This window comes from Watersipora subatra, chromosome 9 (genome assembly GCF_963576615.1).
Source record: "Watersipora subatra chromosome 9, tzWatSuba1.1, whole genome shotgun sequence".
NCBI lineage: Eukaryota > Metazoa > Bryozoa > Gymnolaemata > Cheilostomatida > Watersiporidae > Watersipora > Watersipora subatra.
This window is the reverse complement of record NC_088716.1, coordinates 34,799,903-34,823,113: the sequence shown is the minus strand read 5'-3', so window position 1 is coordinate 34,823,113 and position 23,211 is coordinate 34,799,903. Positions and strand designations below refer to the sequence as shown.

Here is a 23,211-nt window from a genome sequence, read left to right as displayed (position 1 = left end):
CTGAATCATTAAGTCAACAGGAAATATTGAATCATTGAGTCAACAGGCAATACTGAATCATTAAGTCAACAGGCAATACTGAATCATTAAGTCAGCAGGCAATTATGAATCATTAAGTCAACAGGAAATACTGAATCATTAAGTCAACAGGAAATATTGAATCATTAAGTCAGCAGGCAATACTGAATCATTAAGTCAACAGGCAATACTGAATCATTAAGTCAACAGGCAATACTGAATCAATAAGTCAACAGGCAATACTGAATCATTGAGTCAACAGGCAATACTGAATCATTAAGTCAACAGGCAATACTGAATCATTAAGTCAACAGGCAATACTGAATCATTGAGTCAACAGGCAATACTGAATCATTAAGTCAACAGGCAATACTGAATCATTGAGTCAACAGGCAATACTGAATCATTAAGTCAGCAGGCAATACCAAATCATTAGGTAAACGCCACCAAAATCAGTATGTGAAGTAAAGAATGATTGACAGAAAAAAATGAAATGGCAACTATGAAAAACTTAACACCATACCACAAGTGTGAGTACTAGCAAAGGTGGAACCATAACACAAGTGCGACTACTAGCAAAGGTGGAACCATAACTAAAGTGTAACTATTAGCAGAGGTGGAACCACAACAGAAGTGTAACTATTAGCAAAGGAGGAACCTCAACAGAAGTGTGACTATAGCAAAGGTGGAACCATAACAGAACTGTGACTATTAGCACAGGTGGAACCATAACACAAGTGTGACTACTAGCAAAGGTCGAACCATAACACAAGTGAGACTACTTACAAAGGTGGAACTAGCAGTGTAAGAAGACAATTTCAATTCCCGCTTGTATTAACCATATTGTATATTTTTTTATCCATCTCAACGTGTATAACACACAACTTTCATTTACAGATGCACAAATAATTACATAATATAAAGGGTAACAAAATAATATGCATACAATTTTGTAAATAATCCACTTGATAATTGGTATTGTATATAAATGACACAAAAAACAAGACATGAAAAAGAGATAATGACAAAAGCATTTGACCTCTAACCTTCACTGAGATGAGTTCACCTAGTTACTCTAATAATACTTTGGACCAAAATGAAATAATACTTGTTGACAGCATTGCATTGGCAGCATTCGTCACAAGTACTAAAACTCTCAGTATTCTAGCAATATTTGCAAAACAAAATATTTCACGAATACTATGAGTTTGTTGGATTATTAGTGCAGTCACCACCTTGATGCACCTTCTTCTGCTTCACTTGTTCTTCAAGTTCCTAAAACCAAATGATGTGAAATCTAAGCTGAAACTAAAGGAAACCAGACTTTATTACTAATATTATAGTAGATTTCACTAATGTACCTGACCATTAAATTACTACTAGAGTAGATTTCACAAATGTACCTGACCATTAAATTACTATTATAGTAGATTTCACAAACATACCTGACCACTAAATTACTACTAGAGTAGATTTCACAAATGTACCTGACCACTAAATTACTACTAGAGTAGATTTCACAAATGTACCTGACCACTAAATTACTACTAGAGTAGAATTCACAAACGTACCTGACCACTAAATTACTATTATAGTAGATTTCACAAACGTACCTGACCACTAAATTACTACTAGAGTAGATTTCACAAACGTACCTACCAAAATCGCTGTTGTTAAGTCTCACAGCCAAATATTTTGAATAACACTGAATGTGTAATAGTCTGTTTATCACTAAAGACAGCGTTATGGGCTTGGCTAGGCTAGTGCTACGAATATGCAGTTGTTGAAAATCTTATATGTGTGCATGTAAACATAATTCCACAAAACTCAAATGGCAACAGAACTTGGAGCTTGAAAGGGTGTCCAGTGGGGTATCCAAACTATAAGTAGGTCTGGTAATGAGGTAAGAATGACTAATATTCTCAATGATTATTTGGAATTTTCAGCACTGTAATAAGTCTACGTGCACTGCACGTAATATGTGCACTGCACATAAATCAAAGCTTATTCATACTTAACAACTTGTTCAATAATTGCTCTGAAGTGAAACTAGAGCATATCACCTCACCACTTCAGACAGAGTGTCAATACTTTTACTGGCGATAAGAGCTTACTGGCGATAAGAACTTACTGGTGATAAGAACTTACTGGTGATATGAACTTACGGGCGATAAGAACTTACTGGTGATAAGAACTTACTGGTGATAAGAATTTACCGGTGAAAAGGGCTTACTGGCGATAAGAACTTACTGGTGACAAGAACTTACTGGCGATAAGAACTTACTGGCGATAAGAACTTACTGGCGATGAGAACTTACTGGCGATGAGAACTTACTGGCGATAAGAACTTACTGGTGATAAGAACTTACTGGCGAAAAGAACTTACTGGTGATGAGAACTTACTGGCGATAAGCCAATGAACAACAAATATGGCGCAATGAAATTTTATACGATTCTTTGCATAACCCAACCATAGGCAGAGAAGCTTGTTCACAGCGTATAGGGAAGAACACAAGGCTTTTTATATTAAAGATGTGGTTGCGTCAAAATGGTCGATTTAATGAAATTAAGACCAATAAAAGGCTAAAACATCAGCTACAATTTGATGCCATTTTTGTCTTTGTAGACCGATCCTGTCCAGAGATATATGCGTTTGAATGAGGCCATCTTTTAAAAAGCTCACATTCCAGCGGGCGCTTCATTCGTGACGTAACTAGTGATACACCCGAAAAGAGTCCACTAGCGATAAATATAAGGCCGCTTCATTAGCCAATCACCAGCACGAACTTTTTATATAGGTCGAAATAAATGTTATCACTCGTAAAACGTGTTGTCTGTGATCTCAAATTTAGGGACTTCACTCTATTATTAATTCGCATGGACATCGATATTTACTAAATTAATTATCATTGTTACTTTAATGAATTACTCGATCGACATATTTTATTGACGAACAACAAAATTGTAAAAATTACTGTAAAGTTACGGCAAAGGTGACTCCGAGTTTTCTGGGCATCAGGTGGTTAAAGTGCTACGGAAGAAGATAGGAGAATGGAGGTAAATTTATCTTTTACTTTGAGTCTCCTATAGATATACTGTTGAGTTTACATTCAGATTTTATTTCCCTGTTTGAGGTTATAATGTAATTTCCTGCGCGTGCGAGATACGTATGTACAGTGAGTTCTTGACGGCTTCTTCTTAATCCATAGCATCTAGCAATACAATGGCTTAGATTGATGAATATACTTAAAGGTTGATTTGCAACAAAATTCACATTACCGTTATTTGATATGAAAAGATTCACCATGTCTTACTCTGTCGTGTTGTAGGTGCAAAATATGTGGAAAGGTGATTACAAGCTCTTAAAAGCTCAAAAACGAATAGAAAATCGCAGCCACACAAGACAACCGTAGTTTGGATTATCTTTCCAAAACGGCTCAAATGTGACGTAGTTGTGAGAGATGCTTTCCGTTTACATTTTCATGCAACCTTATTCGTCGAAATATTTTCCCAAATATACTTCACGCATTCAATAAAACTATGTCTATTGTTCTTACGCGTCTATTTTATCGTCATTGTAATGCTGTCACGTTTAGCACTGGTATTTTATAACTTACGGTAAAAAATCGTTAAACTTTTCAACCTTAGCTCGAAGGAGTACATATCATTGTCTGATAATCATGACGAACCTGTTGGTCACCTGTGATAACCAAAAAGTGCTGCAAAAATTATTTGCGAAGTATTGGGTCACATGATCAGAGAACGACTTGACGATTGAATAATGGCGAAACAAAACTTTAAAGTAGCGAGAATCGATATTTGATACCGGGATCTTTGGTAAAACTCGAAGCGGTTGTCATAAACTAGTACTATGATAAGTTTTATATAAAGCATTGTATTGGCCTTTCAATTCACGTGAGAACATACGTGACAAGACGATAACCCAATTTCGTGGTTACGTCATCGAAATAAAGAGATTCCAATCTACGGCCACTTTTCATTTTTGAGCTTCTAAGAGCTTGTAATCACATTTCCACATATTTGGCACTTACAACACAACAGAGTAAGACATGGTGAATCTTTCGATACCAAATAACTATAATGTGAATTTTGTTGCAAATCAACTTTTATGGTGATAATTTTAGTACTCATTAATAGATGTCATAATTAATAAAATTATAACTTAATGCTATCACCAATCATCGTTATTATTTTTTATCGTTTCACCTAGCTATATTTGCGTTAAATTTTCTTTGGCAGTTTTATCTAATAAATTAGATTTATGATTTGACTTTAGATGTTCGCTTCTCACTTGTAGAAAGTGAAGAAAATCGATTGACCAATGCACATCTTTAACATCCAGAACCAAAGCTTCGAATCATTGGCTTGGCGTACTTATGCTTTATTCATTTTTAAAATTACACTCGCAATCTATCTAACCCCAATTTGAAAGCTTTCAGTAGATACGTGTTAGAATGACATATCTATGAACGAAATATATTTATTGCATTTGTTTTATTGATTACAGGATGTTTATGTGGCCCAGCTTTGTCAGTGTGGAAACTGCCATAAATGGGAAAGAGAGACTTGAATGTGTGCTGCATAAACCATGTTTTGTTTGAGTTTGTTGCAGTAGATGAGTTTGTCTTATTGTATTAGCTGGAACTATGTGAGTGGCCACGACTTGATGGATATTTTCAATAAAAGCTTTATGCTGAGGTGAGAATTTTTTGCTTGTAAAAATTATATAATAGAATAATATTGTTGAAGATAATGCAAAACATGATTTGCAGAACATTGAATATATCATAACACTGTTGACACCTGTGCTGAAATCTTTTCTGATAGATGGATTTATGAAGTGCATTCAGAGCTGCATGGACAGGCACTTTTGCATAGCTCGACCATTTGTTTAGCACTTGAATCAACTAATCAAATGTGACCAGTGAATTCTTTTCTACAAATTAATACCAATAATGACTCGATAACATTGACAGTTGACTACAAAATGTACATGAGTTGTAGGGATGTAGTTGGTTTCACCACATGTTCTTTTTAAAGACGCAGCTAACTTATTTTATTTACGGTAGTAAGAAACTAGTTTTCGGTGTGGGCAATGATATGCCGCCCGACCCCCAGGATAAGCGACGGGCATAATGAGGGCGGGGCTTTTGGGAGGCTGTATATCATTAGTGTGGGTAGCGACGGAACTGTGCTGATACAAAGACCTTACTCTACATAGTTTGCTTGGCAGAATTACCATAGACCGGTAGAATTGGTAGTCGGTACTAAGATGTTTACACAGAATTCAGAAGAAGCTAATATGACGTTTTTAATTTTCCTTGTTTGAAGCGTTTGAGACATTGTTAATAATGTATATGTAGATGGATTTAAAACTTTCTTCTAGCCAACACGAGCAAATACAAGATAAAATATATGCCAATAGAGCCGCGTAGGACTAGACTTTTATCGGATTTTAGGTCACTTACCCCCTGGCCACTTACCCCCTGGCCATACACCCCTGGTCAGTTACCCCCTGGTCACATACCCCCCTAGGCTATATACCCTCCCAAGTCAAGTACCCCCACACAACACATAATACAGTTTAACTTAAATCAGTTAATCTTTGGTTTAAATCACATGAACCACTTGCTAATTTGTCATGGCTTAATTACATGTAGTAGTTAATAATGAAAAATTAAAAATACACTTAAAAGTGAATGCATTTATTTACAATCTAATCACAAAATTTTATTTTAATACAAACAGACAGTAATTTACATGTATTTGCAAAACAAGCACATGTATGGACATTTATTTTTAGACAATCATGAAGTTACATTTGAATATTGTGTGCTATACCATTAAAGAATTCAAAAATTGGTCTATTATCATAGTCCGCAACTATTGTCTGTAGTCTCTGCAATACTGTATAGCTCGATATTTTGGCCTTTGTGTTGATGCCGGTTCACCAGCTATCAATTGGGTAATGGGGGACTTTATTTAGTGCTTGCTCTCAACGAAGTATGATCAAGAAATGCCAGAAGTTGGGATGGTAGGCACTGATGTTTGCTTGCATGTGTCTGTGCCATCCTTCAACATTATTGTTTGTGCGAGGCAAATTGTTAACAGCTTTTCCGTGATTACTCTACATTAAGTGAGGAAATCTCGGTTCACGTCGACCTCTACGTTGTTGTAGCCCAATGTACGTGTCTTCAAAATGGTCCACAACTGGTTGGGCGACTTCAGGTATGTTATCCGAAAATGTCTCAAATGGTTCCACGATGTCATTTACAGGCACGACTGTGAGAGCTGCCTTAGAGCGAATACACATCTTTATATCTACATCGTTCTGGTATTGCACCTGGAGGCCGTCATTTTGAACTTTCCTGTAGATTGCTTGTGATAGATGATAAAAGCATCCTTGTAATGTAGTATCGGGGAATGCAGTGTGAAGTGCATTTTAATAGCATTTTCAAAGTCTATCATTATGGATGTAGGAGGTAATTCCAGGTTCAATGCGTCCACCTGTCATTCACTCTTCAAAGATATCATGGAGAGGGGGTAAATGACCTGGGGGTATATAGCCTAGGGGGGTATGTGGACAGGGGGTAAATGACCGGGGGTATATGGCCAGAGGGTAAGTGGCCAGAGGGTAAGTGACCTGATACCTTTTATCGCAATAGCCGATGTGAATACAAGAGATAGAGGCAAGTTGTATCACGCGTTACATCATTTTGGGCAAGTCTGGGCATGTTTTTCCGGCCTGAGCGTTTTTACCGCGATCGAATTTTTTTGATTTTATTTTTCAAATATCTTGACAATGAGATCGTCTAACACAACAAACAACATATCAACTAATAGACAAAAAAAATACTTTCTTTTAAAATCAACTCAATTTTGACGCAACCACATCTAACGGGTAAAAGTTTTAAACTAAAATAACAATCGGATGAACTTGTGGGCACAACAGTAATTACAAAATGTTTACAACAAACAAACAAAAAACTTACCTTGGCAAGGTCAGGAAATAATTCCCAGAATTCACGATCTGCCAGGTTGAACTCTATGCTTTTTGCAGCAAAGTTCCTTTTCTGAAAGCAAGGTTTTAAATTCACTTTAAATTGGCCTTGCAGATAGAAACAAGCTTTTAGTTATAAAGCTTATTTAGTTTAAAATTCTATTTAAATGACGCCACAAGAAGAAAATATATGGCCAAACTTGGCAAATATTGATTAACACATTTTTTCATCTTTGAGCTGTTAAAAAACAGTTCAGTTTTATTAATTTGCTGACCATATCCAGCTAACACGTGGCCTCCTTCAGCTTGATGCTCTCCCAGGACTTAAACCGGTTTGCATGCTTTGTCGGCTCTTGGTTCCCACATGCTCAATTGTTTCCTATTTTCATTCCATCAAAGCTGGAAGTCTTTCCCACCCAGACTCACCAAATTTGTAACATCAAGCGATCTCTTGTTTTTTTTGCCTAATAATGTAAATCTCTAGTAGAAACTTTGCAACAATTGTCTTTATTCCTAATTAGTTAAAACTAGATTAACTGTTTTAAAGATGAACTGGCAACAAATTTTAATGATTTCCATCAGAAAGTATTTTCCAATCATTTCCAACTCTCTTTAATGTTTGAAGTGATTTGATTGTCAGGATGTCTCAAGATTAAAACTGGTGAATCTGGATCATAATTAAAACACACAGTTTAAGAATGTACGATTAGAATATTTATAGTTGTAAATAGTCCGACAGAATAGAGACGTGTAACGCTGCCACTCGAATGCAATAGCTAATATCAACTAATACAATGATATCAAATAGTGACATAATTTTGTATTTATGTTTCTTCTGGGCATTTAAACCGCGATCAAGTTTTATCGATTTTAATCACGAAACATCCTGGCAGTCAAATCACCTCAAACATCCAAAATAATTGTTAGCGATAGAAAAATACCGACACTTGGGTATAAAATCTACTAAATTTTTGTGAAGTTCATCTTTAAACCTAGGGTTTAACGATGGATATGGTGGCTACACGATGGTAAGATCTAACAATCGATCGAATATGCTCAGCCTCTTCATAATGTCCGACAGATGGTGGTCTCCTTGGCTAGGATTAATTTGATACAAAGTTCCTACCATCAGACAACCATCTGAATCACCTAAAATCTTGTGTTCTTGGTAAAGTGGTCTCTCCATTGATCTGCTCAACCTTTGAGCAAGTTTCACAGGCTCTGCTTCTATGTTGGAAGCGGAACGTTATCATTCATCTTTGCCTTAGTCTCATTTAAACCATATCCATCACACTTACAAGAATAGCTACAGTACCTTACAAAATCTCCTCTCAATGAATGGCTAGTATTCCTTACAAGAATAGCTACAGTACCTTACAAAATCCCCTCTCAATGAATGGCTAGTATTCCTTACAAGAATAGCTACAGTACCTTACAAAATCTCCTCTCAATGAATGGCTAGTATTCCTTACAAGAATAGCTACAGTACCTTACAAAATCTCCTCTCAATGAATGGCTAGTATTCCTTACAAGAATAGCTACAGTACCTTACAAAATCTCCTCTCAATGAATGGCTAGTATTCCTAAGCAATCGTTTAATAGAGCATTGATTGATTAATTGATTGGTTAATGTTGCGTGATATACTTTTACAAGAAGGTATTAAGTATTAAAATCCTGAGGGGAAATCCCTTACCAATTTCGTGTGGCTAGTCTGATGACATCACTAATGAAATGAAATGAATTTTTAGGATAAGCAGTTGAATGTCTAAAAGCAGTAAGAGTGAGAGAACAAAGAATATGAGAAGTGTTTGGAAGCAGAGATGTTGACCTTGTCGAGAAAGCCTCCTGGGTGGTCACTTCTTAGCCTTAGTATACCCATATAGCAATAGAGACAATTAATCTTGTTATTCTTGTTATTCGGTACTTTATGACAATTCTCACTTAGCGGAGAACCGACTATTTGGGTATCAAACATTTTTAAAACCAAAGAATAAAAACAGAATTTTTTGCTCTCAACACAATATATATTTAGTCACTGTATCAATACTTACGACTTCCATCGAGGATTTTAGACAGCCGACCGCTGGCTCATCTTCCAACTACAATAGTAGTACGAATATAATAGTAGTACGAGTATAATAGTAGTACGAGTATAATAGTAGTACGAGTATAATAGTAGTACGAGTATAATAGTAGTACGAGTATAATAGCAGTACGAGTATAATAGCAGTACGAGTATAATAGTAGTACGAATATAATAGTAGTACGAGTATAATAGTAGTACGAGTATAATAGTAGTACGAGTATAATAGCAGTACGAGTATAATAGCTGTACGAGTATAATAGCAGTACGAGTATAATAGTAATACGAGTATAATAGTAGTACGAGTATAATAGTAGTACGAGTATAATAGTAGTACGAGTATAATAGTAGTACGAGTATAATAGTAGTACGAGTATAATAGTAGTACGAGTATAATAGTAGTACGAGTATAATAGTAGTACGAGTATAATAGTAGTACGAGTATAATAGTAGTACGAGTATAATAGTAGTACGAGTATAATAGTAGTACGAGTATAATAGTAGTACGAGTATAATAGTAGTACGAGTATAATAGCAGTACGAGTATAATAGCAGTACGAGTATAATAGCAGTACGAGTATAATAGCAGTACGAGTATAATAGTAGTACGAGTATAATAGTAATACGAGTATAATAGTAATACGAGTATAATAGTAGTACGAGTATAATAGTAGTACGAGTATAATAGTAGTACGAGTATAATAGTAGTACGAGTATAATAGTAGTACGAGTATAATAGCAGTACGAGTATAATAGCAGTACGAGTATAATAGCAGTACGAGTATAATAGCAGTACGAGTATAATAGTAGTACGAGTATAATAGTAGTACGAGTATAATAGTAATACGAGTATAATAGTAGTACGAGTATAATAGTAGTACGAGTATAATAGTAGTACGAGTATAATAGTATTACGAGTATAATAGTAGTACGAGTATAATAGTAGTACGAGTATAATAGTAGTACGAGTATAATAGCAGTACGAGTATAATAGTAATACGAGTATAATAGTAGTACGAGTATAATAGTAGTACGAGTATAATAGTAGTACGAGTATAATAGTAGTACGAGTATAATAGTAGTACGAGTATAATAGTAGTACGAGTATAATAGTAGTACGAGTATAATAGTAGTATGAGTATAATAGTAGTACGAGTATAATAGCAGTACGAGTATAATAGTAGTACGAGTATAATAGTAGTACGAGTATAATAGTAGTACGAGTATAATAGCAGTACGAGTATAATAGTAGTACGAGTATAATAGTAGTACGAGTATAATAGTAGTACGAGTATAATAGTAGTACGAGTATAATAGTAGTACGAGTATAATAGCAGTACGAGTATAATAGCAGTACGAGTATAATAGCAGTACGAGTATAATAGCAGTACGAGTATAATAGTAGTACGAGTATAATAGTAATACGAGTATAATAGTAATACGAGTATAATAGTAGTACGAGTATAATAGTAGTACGAGTATAATAGTAGTACGAGTATAATAGTAGTACGAGTATAATAGTAGTACGAGTATAATAGCAGTACGAGTACAATAGCAGTACGAGTATAATAGCAGTACGAGTATAATAGCAGTACGAGTATAATAGTAGTACGAGTATAATAGTAGTACGAGTATAATAGTAATACGAGTATAATAGTAGTACGAGTATAATAGTAGTACGAGTATAATAGTAGTACGAGTATAATAGTATTACGAGTATAATAGTAGTACGAGTATAATAGTAGTACGAGTATAATAGTAGTACGAGTATAATAGCAGTACGAGTATAATAGTAATACGAGTATAATAGTAGTATGAGTATAATAGTAGTACGAGTATAATAGTAGTACGAGTATAATAGTAGTACGAGTATAATAGTAGTACGAGTATAATAGTAGTACGAGTATAATAGTAGTACGAGTATAATAGTAGTACGAGTATAATAGTAGTACGAGTATAATAGTAGTACGAGTATAATAGCAGTACGAGTATAATAGTAGTACGAGTATAATAGTAGTACGAGTATAATAGTAGTACGAGTATAATAGCAGTACGAGTATAATAGCAGTACGAGTATAATAGTAGTACGAGTATAATAGTAGTACGAGTATAATAGTAGTACGAGTATAATAGTAGTACGAGTATAATAGTAGTACGAGTATAATAGTAGTACGAGTATAATAGTAGTACGAGTATAATAGTAGTACGAGTATAATAGTAGTACGAGTATAATAGTAGTACGAGTATAATAGTAGTACGAGTATAATAGTAGTACGAGTATAATAGTAGTACGAATATAATAGTAGTACGAGTATAATAGTAGTACGAGTATAATAGTAGTACGAGTATAATAGTAGTACGAGTATAATAGCAGTACGAGTATAATAGTAGTACGAGTATAATAGTAGTACGAGTATAATAGTAGTACGAGTATAATAGTAGTACGAGTATAATAGTAGTACGAGTATAATAGCAGTACGAGTATAATAGTAGTACGAGTATAATAGCAGTACGAGTATAATAGTAATACGAGTATAATAGTAGTACGAGTATAATAGTAGTACGAGTATAATAGTAGTACGAGTATAATAGTATTACGAGTATAATAGCAGTACGAGTATAATAGTAGTACGAGTATAATAGTAGTACGAGTATAATAGTAGTACGAGTATAATAGTAGTACGAGTATAATAGTAGTACGAGTATAATAGTAGTACGAGTATAATAGTAGTACGAGTATAATAGTAGTACGAGTATAATAGTAGTACGAGTATAATAGTAGTACGAGTATAATAGTAGTACGAATATAATAGTAGTACGAGTATAATAGTAGTACGAGTATAATAGTAGTACGAGTATAATAGTAGTACGAGTATAATAGCAGTACGAGTATAATAGTAGTACGAGTATAATAGTAGTACGAGTATAATAGTAGTACGAGTATAATAGTAGTACGAGTATAATAGTAGTACGAGTATAATAGTATTACGAGTATAATAGCAGTACGAGTATAATAGTAGTACGAGTATAATAGTACCCTAGGACACTTATGTATTCGCGTCATCTAACTATCGCATTTTCGCGCAGGTATCCTCTGGCGAAAATTTCATGAGCGAAACTAAACTATCATAACGAACGAGCGAAAACGCGAAATTAAATAGCTTTGTTCATTGGTATTCACAATAAAATCGTCATATTAGAAATGCAGTTAACTTTGTGTGTGGTTGGGTTCATTGGGCATTTTCTGCTAAACTCATAGTTAATACGCCGACTGAGCAGCGTGGCAAAGCAAATTGAGATAACAAGTTCTTTTGGAAAAGCAGGCCTGTATTCCCTGGTTGCAAATTGGGGCAGCTCATATTAGGTGACTAGTTATGAGCATCTGGGGGTTTGGAGGGGCAGTATCAGCCACCTCAACAGGTTTATTTCATGTAGGGCCTCAACCGGGCATCTCACGTAAGTTTTAAAAGATTTTATCGGAAAGTATAAACATTTTTTCTATTATTTGAGATATGTTTGTTTTAGGTGATGTGACTGCCAGGATGTTTTCAGATTAAAATAGGCTAAACTTGACCGCAGTTGAAACGCTCAGAAAAAAGACATCTTTTTTCTTTTGAGCGTTTTAACAAAGATCAATTTGGCTGATTTTATTTTAAGTTCATCCGAAGGTTTTTACTCTTTCGTTGGGCCATTGCCAAACGGATGTTTGGTAAAACTTGACCTTTTGCAAACCTTTATAAAAGTCGTTAACAAAAATATTTTGCAGATCATGATAATAATGACGCCCAAGAACTATTAAAAGTTAACGTTTATCTCTATGGCTTGGAATAAAGTGATATTCTACAGCGATAAAAACCGTTCCCGTAGCCGTTGGGCAAATAACTGTTCGAGTTAATGATGTTGAGGTCGAGTTATCTATAGCAATTTATCATTGCATGGGAACGGACCAAACAAATCCGTTCGAGTTAACCAAGTGTTCGTGATAAAATTTTACATTTTATCCGAGGGCGAGTTCTCCGAGTTTGACTATACTTAACTGCCAAAAATTCCTAAAAAGTTGGGGCGGGTCAGCCGGCCAGCCGCCCCAGGGATAATGGGCCTGTGGAAAAGCCAAGACAAATGAGGAAGATGATGATATTAGTTTAGTCACTGAATTTGTAACTGATGAGGATGAAAGTCTGGTAGGGAAAGTCATAAAATTAAATAATAATTATTGTGGCGATGAATTTTATTACCAACCAAAAACAATAACAACCATGAGCATTGCCACCGCGTGCTATAAATACTTGAGATATAATATTGGTGCCACATCAGTCACGGCGACAAGGACCTAGACGTCATTGATAGTCCAAGAAACAAATAGCAGCAAGCGATCAAGTTGCATTGTCGATCTCGCCCACACATTTCTACCAGCAGTTCACAAATACAAACTAGTCCCAAATTGAAATTTTTTTTACTAGTGAACTGGACCTGAGGAATCTAATTATGTTTGCTTTACTGCATTTATTTTCACATCACTATATTTTCGCACTCATCAGATCCGCGAAATTAAGTTGCAGCGAAATTTTACTCTGTACGCTACTCACGAAACTAAATACTAGCGAAATATAAGTGTCTTAGGGTAGTACAGGTATAATAGTAATACAATAAGTTGATACAGATTTTATTGACATTTTGTGAGTGCTAGAGAGCAATGGGGAGGAGAAAGTGAAATCCGTGGTATGGTAGTTATGGTAGTTATAAAAGCATTCTGTAATACTTAGCGACCACAAATGAGTTGTCTGTACAGAATAGAAGCAATTTTTGCCAGACTTATAGGCAGTGCATGACAGCCACAAACTGTTGACAGTGTCAAAAGGCAGTTTCTCATCAATTTCACAGCTTGATTAGCTAGTAGGGCAAGAAGGTTAAAGTTCAAACACTCTCTAGGTGAAATTCTACCATTATGTTGATATATGTAAGGTATCAGGTTAAACACACTAACCTCTCCGAGCATTGACAACGGTTTACAACAATCATATATATAATTGTTGTAAACCGTATAGAAATAAATATATATATATATATTATAACAATGCCTATTGAGTTTAGCGATAGCTGAGTACACAGGGAGGGCTAGTTTGTGAAAAGGAAAAGAATCAATATTTATTTACCATGAAACTGAGGAGTCCTGTGAGTATAGTAGAGGTTGACCAAGATGGAATCCAGCTCTCAGGATGAAAGTCGCTCATCGACAGACAGAGTCTGACATTGCATTTGAATCGACCATTCGGTGTGATCATCAGAATGCTGGGAGGTTTGAACGGATATTGTTGAGGAAATACTAGTCTACCATGATAATAACCTCCCGCGAAGGGCGAGTCTTCTGGACCAGTGAGGACATAGTGCCTAAGTTAAAAAAGAAGGTTCCAAAACATCACTATTCAATTATCTTGTGAAAGTGCCGTCGGAATTCGTAAAACTGATGACGACGTTAAAAAAGTCTATCTGATAAAGAAAGAGGAATAAAAATGGGTGATGCTGAAACTAGCAACGCAGGCTAACATTAAAATATTGAAGATCAGTTATGACAGAAGGTTCAGAGCCAGGTGTTAAATTACAAGGAGCTGTAAATATAATTCTGACAGTTGAAATTTAAGAGTTTTTATGGCTACTGTTTGGTATGATATTAGCAATATGAGTGTTGTTGGGGTAGCTCTTAAGGGATTGATGATCAATTGCCTAAACTTGCTAGATGGTAAGCAGATCAGTTTCTAAACTTAGATGCTATCCAAAAATACTAGCTGCTCACACATCGCGTTAGTTGTGGTGAAAATAGGTATGCTGTTTAATCATTTTCGCTCTTTTTTTGGTTTTCATAAAGACGACATAGAATATTTTTAGCTTTTTAAAATAAAGGTGGAGTGAAAAATGAACTGTGTTGGGCAATGAGTGTCCTGAAGCTCGTGAAATAAAAGTAAGTTGGTCAGACTATGAAATTCTTTGCTAAATAGAACATCGATAATGAGACTAAGAAATTCCGTTTGCTAGACAAGCAAAACTGAAATTCCTCGACTTACAGCTTTTAAAAAACCAAACCACAAATTATCATCTTTTGAAGACTTAGACTGAAATTTAACCACAACATAAAGCAGCATATAAGCAAATAATAAGAACAGATAAGCAATTAACCAATTAACAAGTCATTCATGGCAGCATACCGTGTATTTCTGGATAAGCAATGTATGGCTGCTAATATTAGTAAACAAGTTCAGAAATGCATTTTTCCTTGTCAACCCTGTTTTATTTCAACCACATACATGTACATATCTATGCATATTTCAATCACATACATGTACATATGTATGCATATTTCAATCACATACATGTACATATATATGCATATTTCAACCACATACATGTACATATCTATGCATATTTCAATCACATACATGTACATATGTATGCATATTTCAATCACATACATGTACATATGTATGCATATTTCAACCACATACACGTACATATGTATGCATATTTCAACCATATACATGTACATATGTGTGCATATTTCAACCACATACATGTACATATGTATGCATATTTCAACCACATACATGTACATATGTATGCATATTTCAACCACATACATGCACATATGTATGCATAGTTCAACCACATATATGTACATATGTATTAGTGCTGGGCAGGAGTACTTCTTGGTCAACGAGTTTAGACCCGCCCCCTTCTGTTCGGGTTTTTCAAGTATCGGGTAGCTAGTAGTGCTAGGCTCGGTTATTTCTTTGTCTACGGGTTTTTCGGGTATCGGGTTTGTTGATATGGATTTTATGTTTAAATTTTCTAAACAGATATATTTTCAAATTTACAAAGCAATTATATTTATTTTCAATTTATTTATCATTTTTCACAGTTTTTATCGACTGACATTCGTACTCGCAGCGTTAACAGGCGGATTGTTAAACAGTCAAGATAGTCTGGGGCCACAGGGAATTTTCGTGTCAACAGGTGGCAGAAGATAGGGTCTATGGTAGCTTAATACTTAAGCATGTTCTATGGATTTCTCTGATTTTTTGTAGATGGTGCTCCAAATCTCATAAAAAACTTTATATTATCGGCTTTTTCCGTTAGTAAGGCTTGTTGGCTTAGTAAAACTTGGTTATAATGAATTATGTAATCCATAATAGCTAGCTGTGGTAATCAATTTAAACAGAGTTATTAAATTTTTACTGCTACTACTGAAGCTGATGACAGTTTCTAACAAGGCGATAGCGGAAACAGACTAAGGATCTATGTGTTATCGGTGAAAGCAAACACGCACCGTATTAAAAAAGGCATAGAATTGTTTACGAAGCCGATTTGGCTGATTGCGCAAATAAAATTTGATTTAAGTATTTCTACTCACCTTTTAATGACAAGTAATCACTGCTTGATTACAATATCTCCGGTAGGTATTGTAAATAAAGTACGGGATGCTTTATTCTATCTATTAAATTAAAGACTCGTAATACCCCATTGACGTGCCTCCTTAGCAAAAATGACACAGAAATGCCCTGTGGGCCCAGACTAAGAGCGCAGGGTGCAATAGACCGAGTTTTCGTTCACACTACCCGACGGATCCGTGTACCAAAACCCGAACTCGAAAGGCAAAACCCGAAGGACCGGAATACCTGAAATCTCTATTACCCGATACTCGAGAGAAGATAAACCCGCGAGTTCAACGAGTACTACTACCCGTGCCCAGCAATAATATGCATGCATATTTCAATTGACCTAAATTTAACCAGTGAATCATTTTTCATATTTTGTTATAGAAAACTCTCAACAACAATTTGGAATCTTTGTAGATATTCTTTATGGATGTTAACACAGCACAAATACCAGTTACAAACGTTTAAACAATCAAAATATACTAGTGATTCATATAGAAATATACTGCAACTAATACATAAAACACCGGCACCCACCAGTGTAAGAGATTGTCTGCCTTCGGACAAGCGATAACATATGGAACAGGGTCACTCATCAAGCGGAGATAATCTTTGCGCAGTCTTGCGTGAGCTGTTATAACTTGAGCCTCTTTTTTGGGAGTATTTGAAGCCATGTATGTACTGTATGTACTGCATCTACTGTATGTACTGCATCTACTGTATGTACTACCACTCCAACATGAACTGCAATAATAACTACACACAATTAAAACTGAATAAGATAACTCAGCAAGTCTGTTAATAATGTGTGTTAATTTATTCAGAAACGAATAACTCCCGACTAATAACAGAAACGAATACCTCCCGACTAATAACAGAAACGAATACCTCCCGACTAATAACAGAAATGAATACCTACCGACTAATAACAGAAACGAATACCTCCCGACTAATAACAGAAACGAATACCTACCGACTAATAACAGAAACGAATACCTCCCAACTAATAACAGAAACGAATGCCTACCGACTAATAACAGAAACGAATACCTTCCGACTAATAACAGAAACGAATACCTCCCGACTAATAACAGAAACGAATACCTACCGACTAATAACAGAAACGAATACCTACCGACTAATAACAGAAACGAATACCTCCCGACTAATAACAGAAACAAATAACTCCCGACTAATAACAGAAACGAATAACTCCCGACTAATAACAGAAACGAATACCTCCCGCCTACTAACAGAAATGAATACCTTCCGACTAATAACAGAAATACCTCCCGACTAATATCTGTGTAAAAATAGCCTACTAATAATCTGTGTAAAAATGGTAAAATTGTTTATGCTAACATTTCAATATCCTTGAATCAGCTCATAGCGAACACTAGAGTTAGTTCGCACCGCAACTTAAAACTTTTTACTGGTGATTATTTAAGATATGCTCATGTATATTTTATGTGAAACAAAAATGACATATTCTCTATGTTTCGGAGGTTTATGGCTAGTGTAAAGAACCCTACGAGTAATAGGATAAATACTTTACAAAGCCTTTAGAAAGTGAATATATGTACAAATAATAGGTGAATGCCCGGCGTTGCCGGGGTAGAAAAGTCGTTGCACAGAAAATTAATTTTTATTCAACATTTAACAACAGTTACCATTCTAACTTTTAAACTTCATATCATGAGAAAAGTGTTTTGTGCAGTTTAAATAAAGCGGAAAAATAAAACATTTGTTAAGGTTTTCAAACTTTGTCAAACAATTATAATTTTCAAACTTCATATCATGAAAAAAATGTTTTATGCAGGTCAAATAAATTAAGAAACAAAATGAAACAAATATAAAAGTGTTTAAATGTAAATATGAAATAATTTGCAAGTAATAGCTAAATTAAGCCTGTTTTGCTACGATTACAATAAAAGATGATTTGGTAATGATACAACTAATACGAACTGAGAAAACAAAATAAAAATCCTGAATATATTGAATTAATAGTACCAATTTGTGCATAGAAGTGTGTGTGTATAAAAAAGGTTACTGTTCCAGCAGAAACTATCCATCAAAACTTTGAATATGATGATACTGAGACCTCTCAATACTGGTGTAAATGTAAAAATGAGAAATTGGCTGCCTTTGTCTGGTACTTCGAGTGGAGTCTGACCGAGTGGAGAGAAAATGTAGAGGCTATTTCTACTCAAAATAATACAGTTGACCACGTAAAAAGTATTAGCCTTCACCACTTATTAGCAATTGAACCCATAGAGTTATCTCCCCCTAGAGTGATAACTGCGCATTCAACAACACGAGCGTTTCCGGTGCCAACAAGGAGCGTTTAGGCCACGCCCCTTTTTTGTGCTAGTCAATCGCAGTGATCGACAGAACAATAACGTCAGCCATGAGAATGATCATGAATTTCCAGTTAAGATAGTAATTATTGCTCATATTAAAGAAATGATGATTATAGTTTATTACTCTAATATATGCTTATTATTTAAAGCAATTCAATACCTACATGCATTGCAAAGGCACTGAATAGATGGTGTTAAGTAAATGAGTTAATGCAATCAGTTACTCCAATGATATACAGCCCCCACACATGAGGGGCTGTATATCATTGGTTATTCATAGATAAGATAGATAGTCATACTGGGGTTGTATTACATTGGTGTAATGGGAAGCTAATCGACTGCCATCAACTGAAAGTATTGACATTGTATGGTGATAGAGTGATTCATTGTCACCTCAGTTCACAAACAGCCCTTGCATGTAATCTTAGATTTCAATACATATCAATCAAATACATAGACTAGCTTGAAGCAAAGATGTCCACTAGTTAGTGGACATCTTTGCTTGATGTAAGCAAGCAAAAAGTTTGAAAGTTAGAGTAGTAAATGTTGTTATATGTTAGATAAAAATAAATTATACTTAATTATACTAAATTATAATTATTTAAAAATAAAATAGACTTTTTTATTACCTTATTTATTAAATAATTTTTCATTGTAATCATAGCTAAACAGATTATATTTAGCCATTACTTGCTAATTATTTTACATTTAAATACATTTACAGTTTTATTTTTTTTCCTAATTTATTTCAACAAAACACTTCTTTCATGATATGAAATTTAAAAGTTGTAGTTGTTTGAAAAAGCTTGCAAACCTTTAGAGTTGTTTTCTTTTTCCTCTTAATTCATTTAAACTGCTTAAAAATATTTTCTCATGATATGAAGTTTAAAAGTTAGAATAGTAAATGTTATATTAAAATAAATTTTCTGTCCAAATACTTTTTTATTACTCGGGCAACACCGGGTAGTACAGGTCATAGTTGATGGCAGTTGATTAGCTTCCCATCACACCAATGTAATACAACCCCAGTATGACTATGTATGTTATCTATGAGTAACTGCTTGCATTACCTTCACTTTCACTCACTATCTATTCAGTGCCTTGGCAAGTCATGTAGGTATCAGGGATTACGTGTATGTCACAATTTCCATTTTCATAATTCATTTCCATATTATTTCTATTTCCATAATGTTTCCCTACTTCATTTCCATATTATTTCCATAGCATTTCCATAATTCATTTCCATATTATTTCCATTTCCATAAAAGTTCCATAATTCATTTCCATATTAATTCCATTTCCATAATTCATTTCCATATTATTTCCATTTCCATAAAAGTTCCATAATTCATTTCCATATTAATTCCATTTCCATAATTCATTTCCATATTATTTCCATTTCCATAAAAGTTCCATAATTCATTTCCATATTAATTCCATTTCCATAATTCATTTCCATTTCCATAGCATTTCCATAATTCATTTCCATATTATTTCCATTTTCATACCATTTCCATACTTGTAAAATAAAATTTCCATATCCATTTCCTTAAAACTATGGAAATATTTATGTTTATGGAAATGAAAAAGTAAACATTTCCATAATATGTTTAGCAATCCCTGGTAGGTATTGAATTGCTTTAAATAATAAGCATATATTAGAGTAATAAACTATAATCATCATTTCTTTAATATGAGCATTAATTACTATCTCAACTGGAATTCATGATCCTTGTTTAACCCTTCTCATGGCTGATGTTATTGATCTAGTCAATCACTACGACTGACTAGCACAAAAAAGAGGCGTGGCCTAAACGCTCCTTGTTGGCACCGGAAACGCTCGTGTAGTTATCACTCTAGGGGGAGATAACTCTATGATTGAACCTTACAAACAACCTGGAAACACAAGTTCCCAAAAACACGAAAAAGCATTGTGTTTCATTGAGTTAATAGTTTCAATTAATATGCCATTTAGCATATGCAATCGAGAAAAGGTTATACAGTATATGATAAGAGCGATAAATTGCTAAGGACTGTATTGCACAGTGGTTAAATTCGTGGTTTGGAAACTTGCGGTTGCAATCACCGCAAAGTTTTATTTTACAGATACTTTTTTTGGTCGACTTGCACAAGAACAATGTTTATGGACATGTTGAGGACCATGAAGTGACATCAAGTGAATCATCACTATCATTTCTCAGAATCATCGCTTGTTTCTTAAAATCAATCAGGTTCATATCAAAAATATCGTCTTCTGTACAATCTAGCTCGTTTAGTATTCCCAATCCAGAAAGGCCTTTACGATTGCAGCAGAGCCTAACTGCTGCCATTCATCATATACCCACTTACACACTGTAACTAAAGAAAGATGGAGCTCTGAGGTCTTGTTCCCATTTAGGTTCCAAATACACTGCACACTGTCTTTAAATAGGTTGTTTATCCAGATATCTAAAGGTTGTAACACGCTTGTCAGACCTCCAGGGATGATTGCCCACCTGTATTTTTCCATCTACCAGCAATTTTTACAGATTCTACCATGTGTGTTTTAAACATGCCCTACACTAACGGAGACCACTTTTTTTGTAATCCTTCTGAACGACTAATCCATACTTTGTTAATTCAGAGGCTGAGTCTGTCCTCCTCCATCCACTAATTTGGATGACATTCACCAGTGCGTCCTTGGGAAGTTTTTCTTTTGACATTGTTTTGTGCTTGAAGATTAGCATGGGATTTAACTTTGCTTCATTTGACAAACAGCCAAAAATGACTGTTTATTTTGTCTTTGAGTGTTCTGCTGTTTTCACGAACACAGTTTTTTCTGATTTTGTTAACAGCTCCATTCAAGATCATATTGAGTGCTACAGGCGTTTCATCCATGCTTCCTGTGCACACTAGTGCATTCTTTTGACAACAAATTTGTGAAAACTTGTAACCTGATCAAGTTTTCTGGGCAAGCGCTGGGCAATTTTGGTGTTTTTGTTTTAAAACAAAATCATACCTTTTTATGAACTACGAGCACCAACAAGCACTGGCTTTAAAATATCTGATTTTTGCCTTCGAAGCTAGTTTAAGTGCGTTTAAACAAATAACATTCCTTTGTAACCATATAGCCATCTTGCTTACTTTCTTGGACCAAATCAAGTTTTACATTACACTATGCAGACCACATGTTAAATATACAGCTTTACTACTGGACACACCAATTAACAAGCTTGCCTTGAGATCAAAATGGTTCAAAATAAGGCAATCAGATATATATCTCACATAAAAGAGACAGTGTATATGCTGCAAGTGAAAGACTTGAAATTGACACACTTGCCAGAAGCCGCAAGAAAACAAGACATACCCTCCTACTTTGAATTCTATTTAACGAAGAGAAACACACTGCACTGTTAAGTTCATATGATGACCTGATACAAAACTGACCGGCATCTTTGGTTTCCACCAGAGCGATGGTCAATGGAGAACCACTGACAATACCAGCCAAGAACTATGCCCATCATAACAGCTGCCTATCATGAACTGTTAGAAAACTTAAATGAAAAATCTTTCACTAACCATGTACATAATAAAAAACTAACACTTTTAACACACTACCACTAACCTCCAACGCAATATAACTACCAAATGCTAGCTAATAACTTAAATTGTAGAAGCACACAGGCCTGCCAACCCAAGAGTGGGGCAATGCGTGAGATTTGGTTTTGGGGCAATTGATGTATCAATGATAGTATATATAAAATTGTGGAAATTGGGGCAAAAATCTCACGCCTTTTCATTTTTCCTTTAGGGTGATTGCGTGAGTCTCACGCCCAATGCGTGAGAGTTGGCAGGTATGGAAGCACACCACTTGTATTTGCTGTAGGCCTAGTGTGTTCGAAAAAAGAAGAGGTATGAGAAAAAAATCGAATAAAAATTAAGTTTTTGAAGTTGGCATTTCCTTATCGTCAATCACAGGTTAGAATAAAATGGGTACCCAATAAACAGATTACATTTGATAAATCTTTTGGAGACAGACAGTGTTTATAGTTGACGTGCTTCTCACACATACATAGTAGGCTATTTATGTTCTGAGATAATAGAGTTTATGGCATAACTAACAAAGAAATCGAACTTAAAATTACTTGGTGTTTTAATAATTATGATCACAACCGCAATTGAGCTAGGGACTTGTCTAGCTGACATTATAAAGAGCGAGAAAGCAAATCGCTCTTACCTACTCAGTAACTAAACGCATTTGCGAATCAAATACTATGAAGTTCAGTTACCAAAATGAATACTTTGTGCTTTATCACAAATGT

At 34.8% G+C, this 23,211-nt stretch overlaps 1 protein-coding gene across 2 annotated transcripts; it reads right to left on the bottom strand.

The window, feature by feature from the left end:
- Positions 1 to 846: 846 nt before the first annotated feature.
- LOC137404041 (ubiquitin-conjugating enzyme E2 J2-like) lies at positions 847 to 23,211 on the bottom strand. Of its 2 annotated transcripts, XM_068090195.1 has the most exons (6): positions 23,127 to 23,211; positions 17,088 to 17,294; positions 14,277 to 14,511; positions 9,092 to 9,139; positions 7,032 to 7,112; positions 847 to 1,293 (listed from the first exon to the last, which is right to left on the bottom strand). In XM_068090195.1, exons 2-6 carry the CDS (start codon positions 17,222 to 17,224, stop codon positions 1,219 to 1,221), a joined length of 576 nt encoding a protein of 191 aa, XP_067946296.1. In that variant the 5' UTR covers positions 17,225 to 17,294; positions 23,127 to 23,211; the 3' UTR covers positions 847 to 1,218. The 2 variants fall into 2 exon arrangements, with proteins under 2 accessions (XP_067946296.1, XP_067946295.1); XM_068090194.1 differs by lacking the exon at positions 23,127 to 23,211 and having other exon boundaries at positions 17,088 to 17,304.